The sequence below is a fragment of the Anguilla anguilla genome, chromosome 4 (assembly GCF_013347855.1).
Source record: "Anguilla anguilla isolate fAngAng1 chromosome 4, fAngAng1.pri, whole genome shotgun sequence".
Classification (NCBI taxonomy): Eukaryota; Metazoa; Chordata; class Actinopteri; order Anguilliformes; family Anguillidae; genus Anguilla; species Anguilla anguilla.
This window is the reverse complement of record NC_049204.1, coordinates 8,626,871-8,648,994: the sequence shown is the minus strand read 5'-3', so window position 1 is coordinate 8,648,994 and position 22,124 is coordinate 8,626,871. Positions and strand designations below refer to the sequence as shown.

The following is a 22,124-nucleotide window of genomic DNA, read 5'->3' as shown; positions in this document are numbered from 1 at the left end:
TAAAGTGAAATGTTTGCATTTCCTGATAGTCTCATAAGACAGGAAATGAAATTGGTCAGTCCTAACACTAACATCAGCCTGCCCCCCATCAAGGTGTTTCAGCACAGACTTTAAGATTAGGGGTAGTAGTCTACTGTAGGCCCTACTTTAGTCTTGTCTTGTCCTATCCAATCAAACACCTACTGTACAACCATTAATATGTATTTTATTATTTCTGTGTGGCATGGGTTCAACAATGGGCTGAAAACATTCCTTAGGGATTTTGGTCTATGCTGACTCGATAGCATCACCTAGTTCCTGCTGGTTTTACGGCCACACATTCATACTTTTGTGATCTGGAGACTGTGCCGGCCATGTGGTATTCAAGTAATGCACAATTGCTATTAAGGGGCCTGATGTGGGCCAAGAAAACATCCACACTACACCACCACCACCAGCAGCCTGCACCGTTGATACAAGGCAGGAGGGATCCATGGAATCATGCTGTGTATGCCAAATTAGGACCCTCCCATCTGCATGTCACAGCAGAAATCAAGATTTGTCTGACAAGGCGACATTCTTACAATCTTCAATCTTCCAGCTTTGGCGAGCACGTGCACATCTTCCTATTCTTAGCTGACAGGAGTGGAAGCCGACATGGTCTTCTGCTGCTGTTGCCCATCCACTTCAAGGTTCAATGTGTTGTGCATTCAGACATGTCCTTCTGCACACCACCGTAAAAAGCTGTTATTTGAACATTTGTGGCCTTTCTGTTAACCTGAACAAGTCTGCCCATTCTCCTCTGACCTCTCTCATTAACAAGGTGTTTCTTTTTCTGTTTATCATACCTGTCTCTGTAAACTCTAGAGGCCGCAGTACACAAAACCCCAAGAAAGCAGCTGTTTCAGAGATTCCAGAACCACCACGTCTGGCACCAACAATCACACTACGGTCAAAACCACTTAGATCATGTTGTGGGACAAGCAAAGAATAATTAAAATGTTTATTTTATGAATCCGGTTTCTGGGTGGCAAGAAATTAATGTAGTAGTACCTCTATTTGGAGATACTACGACATGACAAAGCAGAAGTACTCAGATATTACAATTGGGGCGGTATCAGAGTATAATGCAGATAGCATTTTTCAAACCTTGGAGGGCAGCACCAAGATGTTTTTGACCTGTTTTTTTTTTTCTGATAAAATATTATTTCAGAAATGTTGAAAAAACAACATGAATTAAAATGTTTCATTATAAAGTAGGCATACAAACACATACAAATACAGCTAAAGAAAATTTTAAAAAGTGATCTAGGGTGTAATTACCCTTTAGCCTTATCTGTTAAGGAGATGTTTCTATTGAGGAAAACATGTTCTTCGCAGTTTTGTTAATAAATATGTGTGATTTAAATTTAGCTTGTCCAATGGAAGGGTTACAGTCAATTAATGGATAAACAGGCAAATTTAAGGTATGTGTGCTCACTTTGACCATGCTAACTGGCTGTTGAGACTGCAGTGCTAGACATCATCATTATTATTACTACTGTTTCTGCATTTCATCTGTTTTTCAGGCACTTCTCAGCTGCCTAGTTTTGTCACTCAACCTCCCTCTGGATTCAGTTTCCTTTATTGTTGAAGTCACACAATGAATGACAGACTCAGATTGAGATGATTAAATTAAATTGATAACCAGAAACCTTTAAGTCTACTGTAAGGAAGTCACTGAAGAAATGTATACATCTTTATGATATATAAGGAAGAAAATCTGCAATTAGTCCCCGTGTTTGATTTTACACCTAAAAGCAATAAGAGAATGCGTTTTTAGCTGAGCTTAAAATTGTACTGTGTCCTGCGACTTTAAGAGGCAAGCTGACGGAACAGTAATCACGTGATTAAGAAAAACAGGAACTAGGGCAGGGGATAAGACATTTCCCACTGATCTGTGATATTACCACAGGCCAAGTGCCATCAGAAGTCTGGGGAAAGAATCAACAGTATTCTCGGCGCGATGAGTGAAGAACATTACCTCGAACTTTGCGAAAACCCGGTGCAATTTGAAAATGCGTCAAATGTCAACAATGTGTTTTTCGATGAAGCAAATAAGCAGGTAATTCTGTGTTGAGCCACGCTCAGGATCTTATGAATTGTCACCTTTATGATGCCGGATTTTAACATAGTGGCTACGAACTTTTGAATGTTCAACATTTGCTGTTTTTGGCAGTGTGTTTGGGCTGTAATATCATTGTTTGTTTTGAAAGGTGTTCGCTGTTCGATCAGGGGGTGCCACGGGGGTTGTGGTCAAGGGACCGGACGACAAAAATTCGATTGCATTCAGGTACAATTTTAACATCTGCAACTTTTAGGCCTTGGCTCAGTAGTTCTCACTGGAGAAGATAACTGGTTGTTTATCTATCTATCTATCAATCGGTCTGTCTGTCTATCTATCTATCCAGAATGGATGACAAAGGCGAAGTGAAATGTATCAAGTTTTCTTTCGGAAACAAGATTTTAGCTGTCCAGAGAACGCCAAAGTCGGTGGTAAGAACTATTTAAAAATACATGCGATACACGTTATATTCAAATAATTCATCAATGGACTCTCATTCTGACTCTAATATACAGAACTAATTCACTCTCTTTTAGGACTTCATTAACTTCATCCCTGATCTCCCACACTTGGAATACTCCCAGGAGTGCAAGGTATTTAGCCACTGCAACAATTTCATATTGCTGGTTTGGACGTATTAAATGTTTGCTTAACTGTTTAACGTTTGATCTTTCATGTGTCTTGCGCTGCAGTCCAAGAATGCTTCTGTCCTGGGGTTTTGTTGGACCAACTGGAATGAAATAGTTTTCATCACCGACCAGGGAATAGAGTTCTATCAGGTAAGTCCCCTTACGTTTATGCGCTGTAGGATTGGTCAGATTTCTCCAGGACTGGTTAATAGCTGGTCTGGACTGTTGCACTGTTGGTCTATATCTTCAAGTCAGTTTTATTTTATTGACTAATTGTGGCATTAACTAATTGTGTGCATGCCATGTGTTCATCCCTTCTAATTGAACTGCAGAATTATGTTCTTATTAACCCACATACTCACTTGTGGAATAAAATTTAAAGTAAAAGGAGTAAAAGGATATACAGTGATGCCTGATTTATACAGTTAAATGCTGAACGGCTAAATACTTATCAGTGATAAAGATCAGTATAAATGAAAAAGAAGTCTTGTATGCATACAATGGTGCACCTTTTTGTTTTAACAACTAGACCAATGTTCTAACTTAAATGACATCTTCCTTGATTGATGCAGCAATGGTAAGATTTTGCATTTGGTACATTCCAAGCTGCATGCTTGTTGCTGTACTTACTAAAGTAGTAAGTGGTATTGCTTTAATATTTGTGATAGCCTTTTCACTATAACTTGTATTTTCACTATAACTGTATTTTCAAAAGGCATGTAATTGGCCCAGGAATAAGGGTACGAACCAAAATGGATGAGGAATAAAAATGATGATGATGATGATGATGATGACGATGCATGGGTCTCTTTCTCTGCAGGTGCAGCCAGATAAGCGCAGTCTGAAGCTTCTGAAGAGTCAGAGCATTAATGTGAACTGGTACATGTACTGCCCAGAGACCTCAGTCATCCTGCTGTCCACCACTGTGCAGGGTAATGTGCTGCAGCCCTTTTCCTTCAAGGTCAGTGAAGGCTTCCACGCACACAACATTCCCTATGTGTATCTCCTGAAAGTGCTCGAAACATGGGTGTTATAAGATAGTTTGGTGGATGTTTGTAATGTGTAAGCTGAAATATATATGCTGCCCCTTTAAAAGACTTATGCATAATAAAATGGTTTCTGATAGAGGTATTTATGTTTTGAGAGGATATTATTAAACTCATCCTTGCATTCCATGTTTTTTTGTTGTTTCTTATATTTCGATTTCCTTTCCCCCCCCCCCCCCCCCCCCACTGTGCTAATTCCTTCTCTTGATTGCAACCAGAGTGCAACAATGTCCAAAATGTCAAAATTTGAGATTGAGCTGCCGGTGGTCCCCAAACCAGCCAAGCTTAGCCTGTCAGAGCGGGACATTGCCGTGGCGACAATGTGAGTGACAGCTATTTAGGATTTAAACTTTGCATTCTCTTTCCATACATTGTAAATGTTTTGCTCATTAATTGATGGTCTGTTTTATTCATGCTAGCCATTGTTTTTTGCCCACTTCTGATATGCCTGCATCCACAGCTATGGCCAACTTTATGTCATGTACCTGAAGCATCACTCCAGAGTAGCCAACAGTCCAGGTGCTGAAGTGGTCCTCTATCACCTTCCCAGGTAGCTACCGCCCAAGTTGATTTGCAGTTTTTTCAAAGCTTGTACTGGAAATAGATATGAATGGGAAATGACTTTGAACACTCTTCTTTTGTTAATGCAGGGAGGGCCCCTGTAAGAAGACCCACGTGCTGAAGCTGAACACTACAGGGAAGTTTGCTCTTAACGTGGTGGACAATCTAGTGGTGGTACATCACCAGAGCTCTCAGGTGAGAAAATGGACACACTTTGCCTCTCACTGCATTTGTTAATATGGTTAAAGGGCTAAGGCCTATACAAAATATATTGATTACACTGTGCTTGTTATTTATCATCCAAAGCTGTCAAATAATCACAGAGAGCATGGAAAATGGGGGAAATCACAGAAATGGCAAAAAAAAAAAAATTAAATAAATAAATTTTAAAAATGGGGAAAGTCATGGAACTGCCAAAAAAAAGGCAAAAGAATCCATGAGACCTGTGGCTCCTGACGAACACCTTGACTTACTCATGATTAAAAAAAAAATTGTGTATAAACAAATTTTTTATTAATGCCTTTAGACATCCATTATATTTGACATCAAGCTGAAGGACCCAGACAGCGTCCTGAATATCCACCAGCCAGTCCTCCCTGCCCTCTCCATCCACCCTTATAAGATTCCGCTGACTGGTACGAGGTGCCTCGCCCGTCCTTTACACAGCCACGTACACGAAGACCGTCTGTAACTCCGTCTACTCGCATACTTCATAACTCTCTGAATTAGCTTATTCACGTACATCATGACTGTCTGTAACTCTGTCTACTCGCATACTTCATAACTCTCTGAAGTAGCTTATTCACACACTTCATGACTGTCTAAGACTCTGTCTACTTGCATACTTCATAACTCTCTGAAGTAGCTTGTTCACGTACATCATGACCATCAGTGACTCTGTCTACTCGCATACTACATAACTTTCTGAATAAGCTTATTCACATACATCATGACTCTGTGACTCTGTCTACTTGCATACTTCATAACTTTCTGAATAAGCTTATTCACATACATCATGACTCTGTAACTCCGTCTACTCGCATACTTCATAACTCTCTGAATGAGCTTATTCACATACGTCATGACTGTCTGCGACTGCCCATTAAAACTTCATGAATAACTAACTCTAAAGCTTAATTATCTGTCCTTCTTTCTTTCTTTCAAGGTCCTGCTGCTGTGGCCTCCCAGGGTCCAGTACGTTGTGAGCTCTGTATCCTTTTTTTTTTGGAGCAGCGTGTGCTGCATCACGGACACCACATTGAGGATAGATAAACATGACGGCATGTTTTGCCGGGAGCGTGCTAGGGTACCTAAAATGTATCAGATATTTTTGTCGACTAAAGCTCTGGTCAGTAATTTATATTGTGAGAAAAATCAAGTTTAGTGATTTAATAACTCAATTGTGTAAAATGATCTTTCTCAAATGATCTGTCTATTATTTCTTATTTTAGACTCTGAAAAAGAGGTGATCATGACCATAGCTCATCAATCTTGCTGTACTTGATTAAAAAATAGTGTTCATAAATCTGTGCTTATATTGCACATAATTGGGATTTCCTTTGACATTCAGACTCCTCTACCTGGAGTGTGTTTCAGCCAGACATCATCATCAGTGCCAGCGAAGGTAATCGTTGCATTTGTCAGACAAAGTAAAGGATGAACTAAAAATATATTTATTTTCTGAATATAGTGGTTCCAACAGACAATGCCCTTGTTGAAAGGCTCAGCACTCTGAATACTGAACACAAGTGGTACTGCATGCTGGAACCCCTCACTTAACCTACATATAAAATATATTTTACATTTTAATTAATTTAATAATGATTGTTGATTGTTAATTATCAGCTTAATCGCTGAATTAGTTAATAGGTCAGTCTACTGTAAACTGGTGGAATAAAGAAAGCCAGTGAGATCATAGGTGACGGATCATAGGCTAGAACCCAGAATTAATTTTTTTATTTGAAATAGCGTGAATAGTTATTTGAAATAGCAAACCAGTGCAAAACTCTCAGTGCTGTATAGGTATGGGGCATGCCGCCCCACCAAGGCCTAACTTGGTGGAATGGCATACCTGCCACCCCAATAAAATAGCTCAAGGATAGTTAGTTCACCGTGAGGTCATAGAGGATGACTTGGTCATGAAAAATATTCTAAAATTCCATTTTAGACATCTGTCTGTCATCCCTTATGCAAGCTATTGGGCAGTGATCACTCATACCAAGGTCAAACATGCCACTGATGACATATTTCAGGCTTGTTACAAAGGATAAGATCAAGTAAGGTAGATTTACTCATATCTTTAAGATTCTTGACATGTGGTTTTGGTGATTAATTGTGAAAAATCTTAATGAAAGCAATGTTCTTTGAGGTTACTGGATACATCACTTAGCCCGTCTAAGTTGAGGTCACCTATTACCACCACCTCTGATTGAGAAGAAGAAGAAGAGAGTAGCTCTCCTCCTTTGGGACCGTAACAAAGTTCTTACTGTGATGTCAATGTATCTATGGCAGTAACCTCTGTTCCCATTTCTGTAAGAATCTCTGTGGTTCTTTCTGTTTAGTAACTTCAGTAACCCATTTCTCTTTGTGAGCTCAGGATATCTCTGGTATCTGCAAATAAAGCTGCAGCCTGCAGTCAACCTCTTGCAAGACAAGGGAAAGCTGATGGACTTCTTACTGCACAGACGCGACTGCAAGATGGTCATCCTGTCAGTGTGCTCGCAAAGTATGTATCCATTATCAAATAAAAGCAGAAAGGGCACTTTACAAAATATAAAAATGATAGCTTCATTAGAAAAATATGTTTTCTTGGCCGTCTGGGTAGTGTAGAGGTATAAGCACTCGCCTACCACCGCAGAGACCCGGGTTCAATCCCCGGCAGCGGTACTTCCAGCTTGGTCAGAAGTTCCTACGAACACAATTGGTGGTGTTTGCGGGTGGGAAGCCGGTGAGGGTATGAGTCCTGATCATTGCATTAGCGACTTCTACTGGTTGGTCGGGGCGCCTGTTCAGCAGGGAGGGGATCTGGGGGAGATCTCCGCACGCATTACGCTCTCCCACTGAAACTCCTCGCTGTCAGGTGAAAAGAAGCGGTTGGCGAATCCACATGTCTCGGAGGCTGGCATGTGGTAGTCTACACCCTCCCCAGACTGACAGAGGATAGTGCATCGACCAGGACTGTGATACACACGGGGAATTGGTATAACGACTAAATTGGGGAGAAAATGGCACAAAAAATAAATAAATATGTTTACTTATGGGGAAATATTTTCTCTCAAAATCTTCATTTTAAGGATTGTATGTGTTATTTTTTCTTATTCTTCAGACCAAGTTCTGTTTTGAAGGATATTACCATGCAATTATTTTGAGGTGCTTAGTTTCTTGTTCCCTAATATACCATAGGGTCATAGAAAGTGTGTGGTGCTTATGCATGCTTTTGTTCATAGTGCTCGATGGAGGAGAGAAGGGTAACCTTCCAGTGGTGGCCACTGTCTTTGACAAGCTCAACCTGGTCTACAAAGACTACTTGGAGGCAGAACAGAGCTATACCATGGTGAGTGTTTTTCTCAATCTGGAGTCACATTCAAAATGGTTTGCCAAATTAAAGGTGCAGTGTGTAAGTTTTTTTTTTTTTGAAAACTTTTGTTCATATTTGGTTACATTTCTTTCACATTCCAACAGATATCAATAAAGTTCTAAGAAAAAAAAATCAGGTCTCTCTTATTGCCGCAGTGTGGTTGAACCTTAACAACCAATCGGGACAGCTCTCAGCCTGTCAATCATTGCAGGTTTACGCCACTATCAGAGCAGGCTACACAGTTAAGAGCAGAGCAGAGATACCATAGAGTAAAATCTTCCAAAATTACCAGTTCCACCTTTGACTACAACAGCGTGATGCTGAGCTTGCAGTATTTCTGCTGGACAGGTCATTATCGTGCTTGTTCGATTTCTGTGGGAATTTATCGCCCCAGACTGTGTAGCCAACATTGCTAGAAAATGTTAGTTAGTTAGCTGATGTATTTAGCACAGTGTTTACCTTATAGCTATGTTGTAAGTTAGGTGCTATCTCATAGCTTATCTGTATCTATGTTTAGAGCTACCAATGCTGTTCAAGTGAAAAAAAATGATATTGGCTGTCACCTTGTGTACTTGTCTTCTGTACAGGCAGTGGAGTCCGGTCCAAGTCGCGGGGGCATCACTCACAGGAGACCAGTCCGCACACAGGCAGTCATCGACCAGTCTGACATGTACACCCACGTCTTGTCTGTGTTCACGGAGAGGAAGGTGAGATCATTGTTGACCATGAAAGAATGATTGCTCTATATAGATTGCTCTATATTCCGCAATCAATGGTGCACAGTGCAGGGTGCGTGGGTGCAGTCAGTAGTACAGCACATGGGGCACACTGGGCGTGGCTACTGAATTTTGGAATTTTCGTGACCAGAGACAAGGAGTGAATGGCTGGCAGCACATGACGCATGTGGAAAATGCGCTGGATCAGAATGAAGATATTATCAGTGGATGTGTTGAAGCTGGTCAAGCATAGCCAATCAGATAACCTCTTGTGCTTAGTGTACCACTGCACTGAAATGCTCACCCTAAGAAGCATCTGCCAAGAGAATACTGACTTTCTTATGCAGAAGGTGTAGAGCAGGGCTGTAACTTTTTCCAAAAAATTGAGTTCAAAGGAATCTCTTATGGGATCTTGGGTCTATGCCAAAGAGCTGATTTGCGTAACCCACTATGCTAGTGAAACTGCTCTTTGCATCTTCAGCAGTCATTTAACCTGGAAATCAAATGAATTTATGGTCTGGAGGAAGTAAAATCAGGAGAGCAGCATAGCCGTGTGGGCTCAGCAGAGCTGAATGTGTTGTGTTATCTCTCTGGACAGGACGTGTCCCACAGGTTCGTCATCGCCGTGCTGATGGAGTACATCCGCTCGCTCAACCAGTTTCAGATCACAGTGCAGGTACTTCAGCTGGGAAGCGTATTATCAATACCAATCAGCATGGTGGAATTAGTTTGGAATAATGGGTCCAAGTCACACAAAAAAATAATGAAGTTATCCACTCACCTCTACACTGAAACACTGACTGTGTGTTGTTCTATTCCAGCACTATCTTTATGAGCTGGTCATCAAAACCCTGGTCCATCACAACCTCTTCTACATGCTGCATCAGTTCCTTCAGTACCATGTCCTCAGTGACTCAAAGCCCCTGGTGAGTTTCACGTTAATTTGTTGTCCTTAAGGGCAGTGAATAAGTGTAGCACGGGTGTAAAGACACAAAATGGCGCGCGCGCGCCTCGACTTCAGAAGGAAAGGCTGTCAACCAACTGTACTGAAGTGAGAGAAGGGGTTGAGTCAAGGTTTGGAACCTTTGTCCTGGATCGGAGTTGCTTCTTATTTCAGATAATTGATAATTTGTTTTTTATACTACAGAATTTAATCCGTCATTATGCTGTACGGTTTACCATGTGCTACATGGTACATAGTGTTAATTTGGCACCACACTTGAATTAATTACAAAATGTAATACTTCAAAGGAACAAAAACCATGAACTTGCCATCACTCCAGGGCTCCAATAAAATTCTCCAAGGAGGAAAATTTGAAAATGAAATTAAGATTTGCTTGTGAGGCAGCTCAGTGTGACACCAGTGTTCTCCCCCCCCCCCCCCAGGCCTGCCTGTTGTTGTCACTAGAGAGCACCTACCCCCCAGCTCACCAGCTGTCCTTGGATATGCTGAAGGTAAGGCTTGCCGCCAAGGAACAATTCCAACATCTCATGGCAGTGCAGTGTCTTATGTGTCTACAACAAACATTGGGCGACATAGCTCAGGAGGTAAGACCAATTGTCTGGCAGTCAGAGGGTTGCCGGTTCAAACCCTGCCCTGGGCGTGTCGAAGTGTCCTTGAGCAAGACACCTAACCCCTAACTGCTCTGGTGAATGAGAGGCATCAATTGTAAAGCGCTTTGGATAAAAGCGCTATATAAATGCAGTCCATTTACCATTGTTCAAATTAAATATCTATGTAGAGTAAAAGGTGCATAAATTTGCCTGAAGCGTGAAAAGACAAGATTGCCAGTGCATCATAGATATGCCTTTGCATGGTTTCTTAAATAATATTTTCAAGGTAAACAATCTGCATCTGCATAGTATGTCTTTAAGGTCACATTGGTAGCATTTCCACCGGCTCCTGTGTGAGTGCGTTATTCCCATGTGCCAACAGAGGCTGTCGACAGCCAATGATGAGATTGTGGAGGTGCTGCTGTCCAAGCAGCAGGTTCTGGGGGCTCTGCGCTTCATCCGGAGCGTGGGTGGCCATGACAACATCTCCGCGCGCAAGTTCCTGGATGCCGCACGCCAGACCAAGGACCAGCTGCTCTTCTACACCATCTTCAGGTTCTTTGAACAGAGGAATCAGCGACTACGGGGGAGTCCGAACTTCACCCCAGGTGGTTGGATACGTGAAATAAAATGTTTTGCTTCAGTTTAAACAAAAGTACACAGGCTTACAATTTTGGTGAGGCTACTTTGCATACATTGGGCAAAAGGATAGTTTGTTAGTGAGTTTTCAGCAAGTGAAATTACAGCTACACTGAAATTACATTACATTAAATGTTACCATACCAGGGTCTTCCAGTGGTTTAGACCTCATTTTAATCAGGACAGCTACTCGTCTACAAATAAAACTCTGGTGGAATTCCCCATTCTGCCACTGGGTCCAGGGAAATGCACTATATATATAAATATATAGCCATATATTTTTCTTGATGCAATACAATTAATTGGATTCATGTTAACATCTTATCTTTTCTTCCAACAGGAGAACACTGTGAGGAACATACCACTTACTTCAAGCAAGTGTTTGGGGAACAAGCCTTAATGAAGCCTCTAACAGTTTAAACAGTCTTGCGTCCCTTGCAGTTTGTTACAGCCTGTATAAATGTATTTACTGGATGCAACCTCTTTTATAAAAATGCATATTGCTGAATAAAGTTATGTACATATTTACATGTGATTTTGCCAAGGAGAAAATCATCTTGGTGAACGATGAACCTCACATGGCACGTAAGCACGTAAGTGGATAGCTTATGGTGTATTGGCCTAATATGGTATTTTTATGCAAATAAATCCTAACCTCTAATATGACCTTTGAAACAATAGTTACTGCTCTTTGTCTATGCATGACCTAATGTGAATATGCTGTGTGGCGCCAAGAAGGGTCTTTTAGCACAGGTGGGTGGCACAGAGACACAATTTGGAGATTTAGAATTTGACTGCACAGTGGCTTTTCTGTTAAAATTAACCAACAAGATAAAATCATCCACTCAATGAAGACGGCTAAAATGTCAGATGGCGTGAATGTTCGGGCCAATTAAGACCAAAAGTTGCCAGAAATCCAGAAATCTGGCCAGGTTAAAACAGATCTTATTCTGGACTGTGTAATTTCTCTCACAGACTATGTTTCAGGTGAAACATGAAGCTCAGTAACAGTAGCAATTAAATGTGATGTACACTGATCAAATATGAGGGATCTGAGATTTAAGAAAAAACAACAAACGCAGTCCTTTTAAAACCAATTTTCTTTCACCACCTTGGAGTAAACAAGATCATAGACGACAACATTCTTCTTCCATGTTTTCAGCAGCACTGCATGGAGCATGCTCAATGAATAGAAGTGCAACTACAAGCTATGTATGCAATAATGCACCCTTAACACACAAATGGCTATATCTTTTTGAGCATTGCAAACAGTAATCAATTTTCAATCATTTTTAATCACTCCTTTATTCTGTTACTACAATGACTTTCTGGGAGTCCCAATTCATTTTCTGAGAGACACTTGAGATTTCTGATCTATAATTTTAAAAACAATAGTCGGATAACACATTTCTGCAAAAGATGCCCCACAAGCAAAAAAAACAAGCAAACTCCATTTACACCAGTGGTAAAACACAGATGAGGACTCCAAAAGTCAACCAGCTCCTTCATGCCTTCTGCAAATGAAAGCTGCCAGAGATGGCAATTGAATTTCACCTCTATAGCTTTCTCATCCCCTCTTTGAGATTAGCCACCAGCAGGGGGCGTTATCCCATTTTCTTAAACTCACACTCCAATTAGTAGCTTTTTTTTGGCTATCGAGCGTGGTTTTGCGGCATCATTAATCATCATCATCATCATCATCAAATAGAGGAGGCCCGCCATCAGTCATCATGGCAATGGCTTTCCTGCCAGACTTCTGGACATGGTCTTCATTCATCTTCTCCAGTGCTTCAATCTACAAAAAAAAAAAAAAAACAGGAATCGTTCGTGAACACAAGGAATCCCACACGCCTCACAATGAATTTCATGTTAACACAATCACTTCATAGCTTGCATAAAAGACCAGTCAAACTTTTTTTCCTTGTCTGAAGAGTCCAGTTCATCGTATAGCACTGTAAATATTAATGATGCATCTGTGACAATTATAACTACGCATCAAGAGATGACATCATATGTAGACTAAATTTTGATGACACACAAACACCGTGTCTCAAAAAACCTGGACTGATGCCCCAAACCAATGTACCGCCAAAGGGTTTATTAAACTGCGATCCATAGGTGCGGTACCGTGTGGTGCCTTATGATCCTACTCCATAGACATCAATATCAACACACAGAAGTGTCAATACTCTAGAAGCATGAACTCGTTGATCTCACCTGGGCAATGAACTCCGCCTCATTGTCAGCATTGATCTGAAGGCCAGACACGGCATTGAAGAGATCATGCACATTCATTGCGTCAGCTACACCAGCTTTCTGGAAGAACTGTCGATCAGAAAAGCAAAAATAATTTAATATAACATTAATAACTGTGCTCCCAAAAAGCAAAAATCTTTATATGATAAACATAATTTCTGATCCCATTGATCATGAGCTATTGCACAACAAACTCACTATATTTTACAAAATAGGCAGCCATTTGTACACCCACGAAGACACAGACACCAATTATCTTTTTTTCCCCCCAACTCTTAAGGGTTTCCAACTCATCATTGAATGCTTTTTAAGATAATCATTTTTTAAATTTCTGCACGCCCATGCAAGGGACAGCGTACTTTATTGGAAAATAAATACTCTTGGAAGTTTTTTTGTGTTTTCTCAAGAATTTCAAAAATTTGTATAGCCAAAAATAAAATTGTCACATTTTCAGTACTCAAAATCATCAAATATGATTAAAAAATGGATATGAAATAGATTCTGAACGCTTGTGTGCCAGGTTTCCTTACCGTAGACACATTCCTACAGTCTCTGAACAGGAACTCCAGTCCGTGGGGGTGGGTAGGTTCTACTGACTGACTGACGTCAATAACCCACACCTGCAACACAGTGAGTGCAGCCAGCATATGCATATGGCATAATCATTTCAAAGAGACCGAGTTTGTACCAAAAAAGAAAACTGTCAATTATTATTTTATCCAGCATGCCAATTCTCAAACGCTCTAGTTTATTTCGTTTTTAAATATTGCTAAACTAGATTCTAATGGAAAAATAAAGAGTCCTACCTTCCCCTCATGCCACAGCATGTTGTACTCACTCAAGTCAGCATGAACAAGATTACATTCTTGATACAACTGCTGCATCATCTGGGGGAGAAAAAAGAAAAAAAAAATTTTTAATTTAAAAGCGACAAAACATTAATGTCGAACATATCTACACAAACATGACAACCTGAAACACTATCAAGGTTTTCAAAGTAAAACACAGAGGCCTGACAACTCCTGAGGTGCGGATCCAGTGAGATCAAAGAGAATTTTCACCTAGCGATCCATATGTTGTTCCTTCTGTTCACTGTGGAAGTAATCGGTACTAAAAACAGTCAAGTATCCCTCTCTCTACAGTATTTTCACTACATAGCACTAGTCATTATACCTGCATGCTGCATAATCCTGGTTTTGCCACATGCAAGTGAAATGCTCCTAAAATGGAGAAAGGAAAGCACCAGCCCTATACATTTGCTTGAAGATTGGGCTGGCAAGGGGTGAAAAATGCCTTGCCATGGTTTACACAAGTTAACCGCCTCCTTCATGGATAGTGGAAGTTAGCTTGGTCGCATTTATGTTTGTTTTCCAGTACGTACTCTATACAAACAAATCCCTTACGGTAGCCAGACCCGAACTGCATGCGTCTATACTCTAGAGTCTTTAAAAACTAAAGAATAAAAAAAAGTTGTAAATTTACGTTATATTTACGCAATGTATTTATGAGAGTTATGGATACCTCTACCCTCCCAAAGGAAAACTCTTTGACCCCCCAGCACAGTATACCCACACGGTCCTTTAGAAGCAGCAAAGATTTAAAACTGAGGTAAGCCACTTAATCTCTCCAATGTAGTATTATACTGAAGTTACTTACATGTAGCACCTGGTAGTAGGCCCCCTTCATGTCCTCACTGCCCAGCTTTATCTCCTTCAGTTTAGGTGCCGGCACGTGGTCCTGGCCAATGAAAGACATCACCAAGATGTGCTTCTTTAGAATGACCACCTCAGGGCAGAGAATTCCTGCCTTCTTCATCCTGAGCAGGGACATCAAACCTTCAGTTAGGTCACACATGTCTTCACACAGCCCTAGTTACGTACAACTGGCCAGGTGCCCTGGGGTCAATCTTGATGTTTTTATCTCCTGGATAAATAAAGTGGCACCATTCTCACCAATCTAGAACTTAGCCGACATCAGCACTGCACCTTACCTGAGAATCACATGTACAGAGCTCTACATCACATATCACTTATCTTTCTAAAATCTTTTTGGTGGAACACTAACTGTGGCAGTGTAGTGTAATGGCTAAGGAGTTGGTCTTGTAACCTAAAGGTCACAGGTTCGATTCCCTGGTAGGACACTGCCGTTGTACCCTTGAGCAAGGTGCTTAACCTGCATTGCTCCAATATATATCCAATTTTATAACTGGATACAATGTAAGTTGCACTGGATAAGAGCACCTGCTAAATGCCTGTAATGTAATGTAACTGCATCTCACAAAATGGTATAAACAAAAGACCTACAGCCTTGATGGGGCAGGTGAATATGACCTTGATAGGACAGGTGAGTATGGCCTCGATAGGAGAGGTGAATATGGCCTTGAGAGGACACGTGAGTATGGCCCCGATAGGACAGGTGAGTATGGCCCCGATAGGACAGGTGAGTATGGCCCCGATAGGACAGGTGAGTATGGCCCCGATAGGACAGGTGAGTATGGCCTCGATAGGACAGGTGAGTATGGCCTCAATAGGACAGGTGAGTATGGCCTCAATAGGACAGGTGAGTATGGCCCCGGTAGGACAGGTGAGTATGGCCCCGGTAGGACAGGTGAGTATGGCCCCGGTAGGACAGGTGAGTATGGCCCCGATAGGACAGGTGAGTATGGCCCCGATAGGACAGGTGAGTATGGCCTCGATAGGACAGGTGAGTATGGCCCCGGTAGGACAGGTGAGTATGGCCCCGGTAGGACAGGTGAGTATGGCCCCGGTAGGACAGGTGAGTATGGCCCCGGTAGGACAGGTGAGTATGGCCCCGGTAGGACAGGTGAGTATGGCCCCGATAGGACAGGTGAGTATGGCCCCGATAGGACAGGTGAGCATGGCCCCGATAGGACAGGTGAGCATGGCCCCGATAGGACAGGTGAGCATGGCCCCAATAGGACAGGTGAGCATGGCCCCGATAGGACAGGTGAGCATGGCCCCGATAGGACAGGTGAGCATGGCCCCGATAGGACAGGTGAGCATGGCCCCGATAGGACAGGTGAGCATGGCCCCGATAGGACAGGTGAGCATGGCCCCGATAGGACAGGTGAGCATGGCCCCGATAGGACAGGTGAGTATGGCCCCGATAGGACAGGTGAATATGATCTTGATAGGACAGGTGAATATGGCCTTGATAGGACAGGTGAATATGGCCTCGATAGGACAGGTGAGTATGGCCCCGATAAGACAGGTGAGCATGGCCCCGATAAGACAGGTGAGCATGGACGATCTTCCAGCATGCCTCACCTGGCCAGGTTGTGCATCTCCTTCTCGGCCCACATGCGGATGACCTTGCGCGGGTTCAGCTTGCTGAAGCGGTCCTTGAAGCGGTAGTCGTCCTTGATGTACTTGTCTCGATTTTTGAACTCGTTCAGGGTGGTCTTGAACACCTTGAGAACACACTCCCCTGGGACCGCCTTGTCCTCCAGACTTCCAGAAGACAAGAGGAGTGCAACAATGAGGGTGTACAAGAGATCACATTTTCAAATAGCTTTAACAAACCTCATATTTTTCAGGACCTCACAAACATTGTCACTGAGCATACAAACTAATGGGGAATAAAAATGAGTTATAATTAGGGACCGGTATGGTGTAGATTTTATTGAATCTGGTTACCATTCAGATTCTGCTTACTGAATCGGGTATTATTAATCTGGTTATATTATCCAGGTTCTGATTCTAGTCATATTGTTTGACCACGAAAGAAACCAAAACGTGTTGTACGCAAACCCACCTTTATTGTCAGTAGATTTTGGCTGCCATAACAAGTGAATTGTAGGGCTGCACCGATCATGAATTTTTATGACTGATTCTGGTCCATTTTTCTAATCGTAATATTCCCAACTGCTAATACTAACTATATGGAGTGCAACATCGAGCACAATGGATTGTTTTCCCTCATCGTGAAGGCGTCACCCATTACAGGCACGCTGACGCATACATATTACGTAACCAGCAACGCAGACGTAAGCGCAGCAGGTCCTGCCAGCTGATTAAAATTCTTTGCATTTCACTCGTCACAAATGCCCTTGAAAATACATTTTCAGAATTCCATAAGCAGATTCGAAACACTCTTTGGAATTCTTAACAAATTTGGAACCGGTTCCAATTCGGAACCGGTACTCGATACCCAACCCTAGTTATAACACCCCCTACTTTAAACTGATACACTCACACATAAACCCTCCAACTAAATGCCCGCATTCACCAACACTCACCTCCCTCCATCAGCATGGAAGACCACAGACTCCTTCCCTGTGCTGATACAGCCATTGATATTCTCCAGGATTCCAGCATTCACCATCTTGTACATAAGCAGACGAGTCTTGGGATCCACTGCTTGTTCCTAAAGAAATAAAGTCAACAGTGTCAATCTGAATCTGAATAGTTGGAGAACATGCGAGACAAGAGCTCATAAAATGTTACTACACTATATGATTAAAAGTATCTGTACACCCCTTATAAGTTTAGGATTACTGGAGTAACAGCATTTGGGTTAGACTGCATCTGTGGGATTAAGAATCTATGTATGTCCATGTATGATCGGGTTCAGATGCAAAGTTGTCGGGTGGAGGATTAGATTTACTTTAGTTACTTTAGACCAAAAGCCTCCCTTCAGTCTTACTGTTCCTACTTGCTTACCGCAGTGGAGTGCTCCTTCTTCTCATGCACACGGGCACTACGGCGCTGCTCGGTGTAGCAATGCTGTTTTAAGGCATTGTAGACTTGATTGGACAACTTCAGGTCCATCCCAATGCCATCGCCCACTTGAAACTCAGGAGCAAACTGGGGGAGTGAAGGAGAAAGTTTGTAAAAACACAATCTTGACCTCATTCCAGTGTAAATATCTCAACAAAAACTTCTAGTTATTAAAAAAGTCAAGGTACTCTCACACACACACAAAGTATCCAAATCTACTTACCATCTGATAAAAAAGTTCCTAAAAATAATTCCCCATAACAAATTTTTATCAAAATGATGTCAAGGTAGCACTAAACTTCCCAATTTTCCCCCACAGAAACTAAACAAGCAAAAAAGATTCAAAAACTGTTTTCAAATAATTATTAAGATTAAGAATGATTTTTTTTTTAAAACGGTATAACCCAAGCTCTGTGTAAGCTGTTTGTTCACTGGGAAACCCGAAAAAGCACCAAAATCTCATGTATCAGCCAATAGAGGGGACGGCATATCACATGCCAATCAAATCATGTGCGCTGGTAAATCAAGCTTACGTTCTCCATGCGTGCTGTGTTTTTCCTGCCGCACACCACCTCATCATGCTTGGTAGTGATGTTCTTTCCTTTTCCTACAAAACCCTTACGTGGGGTGGTCGTGGGCTTATCTGGGTGATCAAACACACAAAAAAGCTTGCATTAAATTCACTGCCAGATGCTTCATTTTACATAAAACCTCATGGTGGTATGGTGGCAAGGTTTGGATATAGGGTAATTTACTGTTGGTGAACCCCTGAAAAGGTGTAAACATGCAAAAAGAAATGGAAAATTAAGTACACATTTGCTAATTTGGAGATATTCAGAACCTAATTTTATAGAAGTGTGTGCTGTTGTGGTTCTGTTACCAGCTTGGTAGGGGTCATGGCGAGTGTCCTGCCAATCCACTTCATCCTCAGAACTGTCGCTGTCAGCAAAGGGGTGGACCTTCCGATAATTCTCAAAAGAGATTGACACTGCAGCACAGAGAAGACATGTTATCAAGCCTCTAAATGGATAGTGGACAGAACTGTGTAGTATAATGGTTGAGGAGTTGGTCTTGTAACCTAAAGGTTGCAGGTTCGATTCCCCAGTAGGACACTGCCGTTGTACCCTTGAGCAACGTACTTAACCTGCATTGCTCCAGTATATATCCAGCTGTATAACTGGATACAATGTAAGTCGCTCTGGATAAGAATGTCTGCTAAATGCCTGTAATGTAACTACATTCCTTCCATGCTACTAACAAACTTATCAAATTGTGATGAGATCAGAAAAGCACATGGACACATGGTCACAAACCACCAATCATTTTACTCATCGGTGTACGCAAATAACTTTTAATCCAAACTCGTATTAAAAGTTCTAAACAAAATGAATGTACACCCAAAACCACAGAGAAAAATATTTGCCATCTCACCCTTGCTGTCCCCGTTGAATTTCTTCTCCTCCCTGCGCAGCTGTGTGTCAAACTCTCGGTCAAACTCCATCTGCAACATCTGCGCGAGCATCAGGTCACTGGAGGTATCTGCATCCTCGCCCACAAAGAGAGGCTCGCTTACACTGCAAACCCCAAGACACGAAACCATCATTAATTTACACATTATGACCACAACAAGGACAAGCAGTGAATTTGAGAATTCTGGTACATCAAACTCATCATCTTTTCAGTTGTTTTGACTGCCTGACAGGGACAGGTGACTTTCTTCAGTTTTAGGGCCTTAACAAAACTAAAAAAACAAGTCATTTTTGCTTTTTGCAAAGATAATTGCACTTTTTTTATTCCTAAATTATGAATATAAAATAATCTAATTTAGTATTGTAAATGGTACAAATATCTTGCTTCATCTAAGCCATTTTCCAAGTCTCTATGATGCTCACACTTGGAGTTACATAGCTTTGAACAGGGTACGCCCTAAATGGGCAAGGATTCGCCAGATATTTAAATATTGAAAATTCTAATTTATGATGCATTGTACAACAGCAAGACATCATGTTAATAAAGTGAAAAAATAAAATCAAAATATCCTAATGCGAATAGATTGCGTGTAATTTTAACTCACTCAGGGCAAGTGGGGAAGACGTTGCACTCTTCGTCCAACTGCTTGGCCAGCTGCTCACTCATGACATCAGCCAGGGAACAGGCAGCCACCACTTGCTTAGGTGCACCCCAGGGACTCTGAAAAGGAAAGAGACACGTGACAGGGAAAGACCGTCAATGACCATTTACACCAGAAGTACACATCCTCAGCATACACATGCACTTGGGCTACACATGATTTCAATATCCATTTCATAGTCTATCAAGAACTGAACATCCAATGACAGTAGTTCAGGCAACAGCGTTGTGCTGTGTTGCGAACAATTGCATAAAACAGATTAATTGTTTTTGACTGGTCAAAATAAAGACTGAGGCTCCTAACTGGTGAAAGACAATGAAGAATTCAAAGACAAAGCAAATAACAACGTGCCAAACCTGCACTGTGCTAATACGTCTAGGAGTTCAACAACCAAATGAGGAACCTATCAATCAACCTCAGTATTTCATTTGATTAAAAAAATATCTGTTTTTAAGTAATTGTTTGCAATATAGCTCAATACAGCACAATATGAACATGGGAATTTTATTCTTCATGCCATGAATAGCTATTTTTTCCTCTGATATTCCCCATTCACTTTCATGGGAGGCCCAATGTTCACAGTACAGGCTTACTTCCGGGACTCACAAGCTTAGGTTAGTTGAAGCCGTGCTCTTCTGTCTAGTTAAATATAAATGTATAAGCCCTATATACCAACGCTTTATTCTGTAACGTTAGCGAATGTGGCGTTTCGAATTGCGTCCTCGTTTTAAAGCAGATCCCAAATTGGTAACGCACATAAAGCTTTGCGTTTCCTTGCTGGACTACCGGTGACATTAAGGACAAAAATGTATCGTCATCGTACCCATAGTCGGACACATTCCCAAACCCGGACACGCTCCAATGTGGCATATGTCCCGTCCTTTTCATTTTAAATTTAGACAGCACTTTAAAAAAAAATTTTTTTTTTAAAGCAGGTGTCCAGTATTTAGGGTACTTAAACAGCCTGTGTGAAATTTTATGCCCATCCAAACATAGGAATAAACCGAGACGGGCACTCCAGTAACTGGAAGATAATGTACGATGGGAGTGGTGATGTGGCCGTGGTTTATTCCGCTTATACAACAGTTACCAACAATGACTCATTTGTTTATTTTTATCTACGTATTCGGGTGAAATTGAATAAGTAGATATTCGCGGCCCTTCGGCCATATTATTTTACCGTTGTCAAGCAAAACTCTCGTCGATATTTGGACCGTAAGTCGGCGGATGACATATCGGCAATCGTGACATCATGGTTTCCATTGACAGTATCGATACGTTCCGGAAAACAATGAATTAACTTGAATCATTTGCGAAATAGCGCGTAAAGGCTCCCCCATTCGCTGACTACATTACATAATGTACAAACGTTAACCAAATTACATAGCGTTTTGAAGCGAACCAAAATATGCAATGTTAGCTAGATAGACTAGAACTGTTTGAGATAGACTAGAACTTCTAGCTTAAACGTTAGGCTGCTGGACCAAACTTAAAAAGCAGAAATTGATTTTAGGCAACGTAATTAAAACATGTGGGTGGAAAGGAAGTTCATAGCGACACATCTAGCCATCTAATAGCAGAAACGTCGAGCATTTATATTAGCTAGCTGAAAATGTGAAATTTTAGCTCGCTAACTGTGGGTGGGTAGCGAAGTTACCCAACGTCAGGTACAATTAGTCCTCTACTAGTAGGTAGCTACTACTAGCTAGGCCCTGCATTCTATTAAAAATATAAATCGTACCTTTGTTTCTTTGGCAGCGATTCCAACTTGATCCATGATTTAAACTGACGAAATACGTTACTAACAAATAAAGTTAGCTAGATAGATAATAAATATTCCCTTTACAATAGTAAACGTAAATAAGCAGTTAAATTTCGTTGCTGCGCTAGCTCGCAACGAAACAACGTTTATTGAAGATTATCAGAACGAGTAAAACCTTAAAAATACGGTTTTCGAAACACTTACTGATAAGTGTGATACAAAAATAGATACCACAAAACGTGATAAAATTAGGAAATCTCTAGAGATTATGTCAAAATACGCAAATAATACAAACACCTAACTATATTAACCACCGATACGGCTGAAGTTCTTCTTCTTTTTAGGCGGATGTTGACCAAGATTTTGGTACATTACTGCCACCTACTGGGCTGGAGTGTGGTACCGTACGTTCCCTCTTTCTATCCATCCAG

General features: G+C 41.4%; 2 protein-coding genes across 2 annotated transcripts; one reads left to right on the top strand and one right to left on the bottom strand.

The window, feature by feature from the left end:
- The first annotated feature begins 1,870 nt into the window (after positions 1 to 1,870).
- Positions 1,871 to 11,485, top strand: rmc1 (regulator of MON1-CCZ1). The gene is made up of 20 exons (XM_035413402.1): positions 1,871 to 2,083; positions 2,235 to 2,311; positions 2,430 to 2,514; positions 2,620 to 2,676; positions 2,776 to 2,862; positions 3,533 to 3,673; positions 3,977 to 4,080; positions 4,219 to 4,308; positions 4,409 to 4,514; positions 4,846 to 4,954; positions 5,485 to 5,529; positions 5,890 to 5,943; positions 6,916 to 7,044; positions 7,766 to 7,872; positions 8,484 to 8,603; positions 9,211 to 9,288; positions 9,434 to 9,538; positions 9,999 to 10,067; positions 10,549 to 10,774; positions 11,146 to 11,485. Exons 1-20 carry the CDS (start codon positions 1,985 to 1,987, stop codon positions 11,223 to 11,225), a joined length of 1,968 nt encoding a protein of 655 aa, XP_035269293.1. The 5' UTR covers positions 1,871 to 1,984; the 3' UTR covers positions 11,226 to 11,485.
- Positions 11,486 to 11,887: 402 nt separating this feature from the next.
- riok3 (RIO kinase 3 (yeast)) lies at positions 11,888 to 22,051 on the bottom strand. The gene is made up of 13 exons (XM_035413403.1): positions 21,673 to 22,051; positions 19,875 to 19,990; positions 19,232 to 19,374; positions 18,681 to 18,788; positions 18,334 to 18,443; positions 17,744 to 17,887; positions 17,320 to 17,447; positions 16,349 to 16,531; positions 14,718 to 14,877; positions 13,868 to 13,948; positions 13,592 to 13,681; positions 13,023 to 13,130; positions 11,888 to 12,600 (listed from the first exon to the last, which is right to left on the bottom strand). The coding sequence occupies exons 1-13, from the start codon at positions 21,706 to 21,708 to the stop codon at positions 12,484 to 12,486; spliced, it is 1,524 nt and encodes a 507-aa protein (XP_035269294.1). The 5' UTR covers positions 21,709 to 22,051; the 3' UTR covers positions 11,888 to 12,483.
- Between the last annotated feature and the right edge of the window lie 73 nt (positions 22,052 to 22,124).

Coding starts and splice junctions, on each gene's coding strand:
- rmc1 (XM_035413402.1), top strand. CDS start 1,985: ATGAGTGAAGAACATTACCTCGAACTTTGCGAAAACCCGGTGCAATTT. Junction 4,955..5,484: donor TTATAAGATTCCGCTGACTG/GTACGAGGTGCC, acceptor CTTTCTTTCAAG/GTCCTGCTGCTGTGGCCTCC. Junction 10,775..11,145: donor GAGTCCGAACTTCACCCCAG/GTGGTTGGATAC, acceptor TTCTTCCAACAG/GAGAACACTGTGAGGAACAT.
- riok3 (XM_035413403.1), bottom strand. CDS start 21,708: ATGGATCAAGTTGGAATCGCTGCCAAAGAAACAAAG. Junction 18,789..19,231: donor ATTCAACGGGGACAGCAAGG/GTGAGATGGCAA, acceptor TCTGTGCTGCAG/TGTCAATCTCTTTTGAGAAT. Junction 16,532..17,319: donor TTCCATGCTGATGGAGGGAG/GTGAGTGTTGGT, acceptor GTCTTCTGGAAG/TCTGGAGGACAAGGCGGTCC.